The 6,632-nt window shown below is 40.0% G+C and overlaps 2 protein-coding genes across 2 annotated transcripts; both read right to left on the bottom strand.

Moving 5' to 3' along the window:
• Positions 1–740: 740 nt before the first annotated feature.
• LOC102151268 (keratin-associated protein 1-3-like) lies at positions 741–1,890 on the bottom strand. Its single transcript, XM_038547364.1, has one exon. It carries the CDS (start codon positions 1,857–1,859, stop codon positions 1,359–1,361), a length of 501 nt encoding a protein of 166 aa, XP_038403292.1. The 5' UTR covers positions 1,860–1,890; the 3' UTR covers positions 741–1,358.
• A 1,987-nt stretch (positions 1,891–3,877) lies between these two features.
• LOC102151404 (keratin, high-sulfur matrix protein, B2A-like) lies at positions 3,878–4,758 on the bottom strand. Its single transcript, XM_038547363.1, has one exon. It carries the CDS (start codon positions 4,722–4,724, stop codon positions 4,224–4,226), a length of 501 nt encoding a protein of 166 aa, XP_038403291.1. The 5' UTR covers positions 4,725–4,758; the 3' UTR covers positions 3,878–4,223.
• Between the last annotated feature and the right edge of the window lie 1,874 nt (positions 4,759–6,632).

Below are 6,632 nucleotides of genomic sequence, written 5' to 3'. Positions count from 1 at the left end.
TGGCCATCCAGAGCCTTTCCAATTTCTGAGCATTCCCGAGGCATTACTTTCTTATAGATCCCCCCCTGCTCTGTCTGCATCCTGGGTTGTTTCCAACGCCTTTTGCAGCAACCCACACATGAAATCCAGCTCTTCCACTGATATTCATAGGGAAGCTGACCTATTCTAAGTATTGTGTGAGTTTGGTAACTTAATGGGGATAAGTCATAGGGTAATATTCATGACCTCCTGACTGGGTCTCTCCTCTCTTCTTTATTATCCTCACTCCCTTTCTGAAGTAAAAAAAAAAATCCTTCTGTCTTATGTCTACTTATTTACATCCTTCTCATGGGGTTTTGGGTTTGCCAATGTGTATGTCACATGTGATGTACCTGTTATAAGTTGGATCATCAGAGCTTGGTGGCCACAAAAGCATCTCCCTAAGACAGGGAGATTTTTTTCTACCAACTAAGGAGAATATAGTTTATCTTGTTACATTTTTGTGGCTATTTTCCCACATATACTTTTTCTTAATGCATAGCAAAGTCCTCAAGGATAAGAATTAATTCTTCATCTTCCTGATCTCCATAGTCCTTGCTTTAGAAGTGATGGTCAATAAATATTTATAGAATGAATAAATGAATGCACTATATATGATTTCAGTTTCTTTTAAAAAGAAACAAATGTATTTATTCCAAGTAGGCACTCACAAATTATCACAGTTAACCCATTCTATGTACAAGTAGAAACACAGACTAAGGTTTATTTGCCCAGTTATAATATTTATTAAGAAATGACAGAAAACACTGTATCACAGGTGTAATTGAAACAGCCAACAGGCAAGATCATTATGATCCCCACCCCCTGCAAAAAAAGGGTTGGAATCAGATGTTGAATTATGAAAAAGTTTAGCCTACTTCTTAGAAGGTGAATTTTGGGTGAAGAGCTTCCATTTTTTCTGATGACACCTGAGGAAAGTCACTTGACTCTACTCTGGTGCCTTTGATGTTAGAAAAAATGTTAGGTAAATAGAACTAAAAAAAAAAGATTATAAAGCAGGGAAAAGAATTAGACTTGTGGATAGTTCTCAAAGATTAATTCCACAGAATATTAATAGTTTTCAACCCTACAGAAAAATCAGAAATAGTATATCCAAAGCATTTTGATAACCAACTGGTAGGTTTGCAGCTTTTCTGTGACCACAGTGGATAGCCAAGGTATTCAGTGCAGGATGAAATCAGATAAAACTCATATACTTAGAACTCCATAACTTAAACCTAAATGGAAGTCTAAGAACTTCTGATGGCCCAAGGGTGATTGAGGAGATCTGCTATCCAGAGATATTGTGTCCTGGGCAATTGGAAATGACAACCTGGCTTTTAGCAGGTGGGCTCACAACAGGTGGGCTGGCAGCAGGTGGGCTGGCAGCAGTAGGAGCAGCAGGCTGGGCGGCAGCAGGACTGTCCACAGTAGGATGGGCGGCAGCAGGAGGCCTGGGCATGGTGCAGCTGGCAGCAGGTTGGGGGTGTGCAGCTCACCACACAGCAGGGGGGCAGGCAGGTGTCCTCCACGCGGCAGTCAGGGCGGCACCACCTGACTCGGCAGCTCATAGCTCCACTGCCACCCTCCTGGCCACCACCAATGCCACAGCCAGTCCCACAGCTGGGCTGGCAGCAGCTGGTCTGACAGCAAGTTGGCTGGCAGCAGCTGGTCTGGCAGCTGGTTGGCTGGCAGCAGCTCGGCTGGCAGCAGCTGGTCTGGCAGCTGGTTGGCTGGCAGCAGCTGGTCTGACAGCAGCTAGGCTGGCAGCAGCTGGAGCCACAGTTCCCACTGGTGGAGCAGGTGGGAAATCCACAGAAGCTAGTGGAGCAGCAGGCCATGGTCAGGAGCTGGGTTGAGAGTTGGGTTGCTTGGAGGTGTTTTGGTGGTAAGGTCTATGTCAGGCCTTTTATATATCTGAGCCAGCTTCTATTTATAAAATTCTTAACATATCTTCCTTGTTTTTGTTTAAATTTGTTCCTCATTGGTCCTCTGATTGGCTTACATTGAAATACTTATGACCCATTATGAGCAGCAGTTTAGAAATTACTTCGTTTTATAGTTTCATTTGAACTCCTCATATTGGTCCTTTGCCCTTTGGAATACATTTGTGGTTTTCCATGTTCAAAGAGTCTGTCCATTTTACTCCATGTCAACACCCTCATTTTGTAGAGGTGGTTATTCCACGTGACACTCTATTCATATCTCTAAGGCTAAGGATAATTGTGCTTTTATTTTCAACTATTATTTTTTTCCTTCTGGCTGTATAGACTGAATTCTGTTGAGTTTAGGACATTGGGACTTCCTCTGAATAGAAGAGTACCTTTGGTTATACGTAACTAAAAGCTTCTAGTTTACTCCAACATCACATCAAATTACTGTTATAATTTCTTTGATTTCAATCAGTTTGAAATATGTAAATATTGTTCATGTTCTAGATGAGAAATCTTTTCTTGTGAACCAAGTGACATAGTTTATATAAAGGTATCTAGCAGAGTGCTAAGCCTCAGGTAGAACTTCAGTAAATGCTCACTGAATCTGATTTTGAATAGGTGGAGTAAAAGGCATGATTCATGGACACATGGACCACTTACAAATGATTTAATAGAACTTTCAAGCTGTAGCGCCGTCCATGGAGGAGTCCCTGTCATTGTCAAAAGAGACTAGGAAGTGCTGAAATATTTTTCTACATTGAATAGTTGAACCAAGTCTCAGGGAAAACCATCTGGGATTTATGATGTTTTGAAGAATGCATCGCCATTTATTATATTCTTTGAAATTCATTTGATCTATCATTGCTGCCAATTAAATGATAGAGGTAAGTGCTGGGATCTTGTAAATAACTTGGAAAATATTTTACATAAAGTGTCCTATATTTTGTCCTATTTTATTTTGGATGTTGCATTAAAATACTTAATGAGGAATTAAAAATTAAATGGTAAAATGTATTTTTTGTTCTAGATTTGTGTTAACTTCCTAAGAGAACATCTTTCAAATTGGATTACAAAGTGCAACATATATAGTTTGAGATATCTAATGCATGTGTCTGACCATTGGTGTTGGTAGAACTCACAGAGAATCTCCCTGGCTTTTTGTTCTACCCTCATTTAGATCAGATACACTTTATACACACTTACAGTAAATGGAGGTGAGTGTTGGGAGTTGAAATTTGAAGAGTAATTTGGGGATCAGTGGGAAGAATATAATAGGCTAAGACATAGGAATTAAACCTAAATGCTCTTGGAAAATGCCATCTAATAGATAGTATCTGGTAGATATTTTAAAATCTATTTAGTAAGTAATATAATCTTTAGATATTAGGCATGCATAAAGGAGAACCATCTGGTGTATAAACTAACTGCAAGGAGATTAAAATGGTAGAGGTATATCTAGGTGGAAATCCCATAGATTTGAGCAACCTAAAATTTTTAGCCAAAAGTGGCTTTAGGTCTATTGTCTAGACCTAATCATAATAGGTTAGAGCATTTTAAGTATTTTTTTAAAGATTTTATTTATTTATTCATGAGAGACACAGAGAGAGGCAGAGACATAGGCAGAGGGGGAAGCAGACTCCATGCAGGAGCTCGATGCAAGACTCCCTGGGCTGAAGGCAGGCGCTAAACCACTGAGCCACCCAGGCATTTTAAGTATTTGAATAACTATAAAGATTATTTAACGCATGGAACATTTTACTTACTGATGGATTCATGCATAATGTAATTAATATTTAATCTTTCCAGTTTAGATTTTGTTTATGCTTTAAGATTATTATCAAAATGCAAATCCAACTAAACTAACTTGAATTCCAACTAAAGATGGATAAGCTTAGAGGTAGAAAAAAGAAAATAACTCAGTTTGCTTTACACATTTAAACATTTTATTTGAAATTAATGGTATATTCAAGGAGAAAGCAAATCTAAAAATATGCAGGGATCAAAAGATAGGGAGGAGACGGGAGATGTCACTGAAATAAAGAAATACCCTACCCTGATGCCTTCTCTAACAAGGCAGGATATCTAGATACTCTGATTGATACATGTATTCCCTGTGCTAATTCAGCACATCCAAGAGGGGCCTGATTAAGATTCATTATTTCTGATTGGCTTAGAAACATCATGATGGGAATAAAATTGAACACTTCTTCAGAGATCAGAGCAGCTGATTTAGCTTCCCATTTCATTCTTGATTAATCAGCAGCCTTGCTTTTAGCAGGTGGGCCCACAACAGGTGGGCTGGCAGCAGGTGGGCTGGCAGCAGTAGGAGCAGCAGGCTGGGCGGCAGCAGGACTGTCCACAGTAGGATGGGCGGCAGCAGGAGGCCTGGGCATGGTGCAGCTGGCAGCAGGTTGGGGGTGTGCAGCTCACCACGCAGCAGGGGGGCAGGCAGGTGTCCTCCACGCGGCAGTCAGGGCGGCACCACCTGACTCGGCAGCTCATAGCTCCACTGCCACCCTCCTGGCCACCACCAATGCCACAGCCAGTCCCACAGCTGGGCTGGCAGCAGCTGGTCTGACAGCAAGTTGGCTGGCAGCAGCTGGTCTGGCAGCTGGTTGGCTGGCAGCAGCTCGGCTGGCAGCAGCTGGTCTGGCAGCTGGTTGGCTGGCAGCAGCTGGTCTGACAGCAGCTAGGCTGGCAGCAGCTGGAGCCACAGTTCCCACTGGTGGAGCAGGTGGGAAATCCACAGAAGCTAGTGGAGCAGCAGGCCATGGTCAGAACTTAGGTTAAGAGCTGGGTTGTTAAAGAGAAGTTTTTGAGTTTTGGCTGCGCCTTCTACATCTGGCCTTTTATATATTTCCTAGAGCTGCCTATTTCCCTAACATTCAGCATTGTTCCTTGATACCATTTGCAAAGTAAGTCTCTGATTGGCTGATACTTGAGTTGTTTAGAAAGTTATAAATAGCATTTCAATAGACTGCTTGGTCATTATTCAATTAGATCTCATTATGTTTTGTCTTTGCTCTCTGGATCATTATGGAAGCCAATCAGAGCAACACCTCTTTATGCAAATCACATGACAGACTAGAGTTGGGCTAACCCTGGTTTGCTTTATCATACCTATCCTTTGTTAACCTTGAGACCGAGTTTATCTAAACTGAACATTTTCTTCCTAAGTGATCATTAAATTAGGGATCAGGACTTCATAAAAAGAATTTGTTCAGATTTGGAATGGCTGATATTAGGGTCATCAAAACATGAACTATCCAAATTAATCAACATCCAAAAGAACTATGCCTTCCTAGGATCTGTTTGTGCAAGTTATAGGACACTAAGAGCTCTAACCAGTATTTTTGCCTTCAACCATCAGTGTACATATTCCCAGTTGAAACCTTTAATGACTTTTGCTAGTAGATTGTTTTCTGACTCTACTAAATTAAAAATAAAATTCAGTGATGAATACGTGTTTTAACAAGTCAAACAGTACACAGGTGCATAAAAAAATTATTATTTTTCCTCTCTTTCCCAAAACATCCATCTGATCCAAAACTAGTACTTCAGAAATAATAAATATTCAGTTTGGTGCATATTCTTTGACACTTCTCCCTGCTTTTGCAGACATAAACCATAAATATATTTAGTTAAGTAAATAATGGGGTCTATATGTACTTATTTTTTAAAAATTGTACTTATAGTGGGGCAGCCCGGGTGGCTCAGCGGTTTAGTGCCGCCTTCAGCCCAGGGCGTGATCCTGGAGATCCGAGATCGAGTCCCACTTCAGGCTCCCTGCATGGAGCCTGCTTCTCCCTCTGCCTGTGTCTCTGCCTCTCTCTCTCTCCTCTCTGTGTTTCTCATGAATAAATAAATAAAATCTTTTAAAAAATTGTACTTATAATAAAATACATATAATATGAAATTTAACATAGTAACCATTTAAGTGCACTGTTCACTAGGCTGAAGCACATTCACTTTGGTGTGCAATCTCTAGAAGTCTTTTTAACCTCCAAAACTGAAACTGTCCATTAAAGAACAACTTTTCCATTCTTTTCTCCCTAGGCCTCTGGTAACCACTTTTTCACTTTCCGTATTGATGAATTTGACCAACATAGGTGCCTCATATAAGTGGAATCATACACAATATGTCTTTTTTATGAATGGCTTATTTCACTTAGCATAATGTCCTCAAGATTCACCCATGTTATAGAATATATCAGGATTTCCTTCCTTTTTAAGTCTGAATAATGTTCCATTGGATGTATATACTACAGTTTGTTTATCTATTTATCCATTGATGGACATTTGGGCTGCTTCCAACCTTTTGGCTGTTATGATTAATATAACCATGAACTTGGGTGTACAAATATACTCTTCAAGATCATACTCTAAATTCTTTGGGTATATACTTAGAAGTGGAATTGCTGGGTTACATGGTAATTTTATTTTTAGTTTTTTTGGTAACTGCCATACTGTTTCCCATAGTAGCTGCACTATTTTACATTTCTACCAACAGTACACAAGGGTTCCAATTTCTCCACATCCTTGCTAGCACTTTTTTTTTTTGAGACTATACAGTCTTGTGGGTATGAGGTTGTTTATCAGTTGTGGTTTTGATTTGCATTTCTGTAATGACTAGTGACGTGAAATGTCTTTTCAAATGTTTGTTGGCTATTTGTATATCTT

Source organism: Canis lupus, chromosome 9 (genome assembly GCF_011100685.1).
Source record: "Canis lupus familiaris isolate Mischka breed German Shepherd chromosome 9, alternate assembly UU_Cfam_GSD_1.0, whole genome shotgun sequence".
Taxonomy (NCBI): domain Eukaryota; kingdom Metazoa; phylum Chordata; class Mammalia; order Carnivora; family Canidae; genus Canis; species Canis lupus.
This window is presented reverse-complemented; position numbering and strand designations above follow the sequence as displayed.

Coding starts and splice junctions, on each gene's coding strand:
- LOC102151268 (XM_038547364.1), bottom strand. CDS start 1,859: ATGGCCTGCTGCTCCACTAGCTTCTGTGGATTTCCCACCTGCTCCACC.
- LOC102151404 (XM_038547363.1), bottom strand. CDS start 4,724: ATGGCCTGCTGCTCCACTAGCTTCTGTGGATTTCCCACCTGCTCCACC.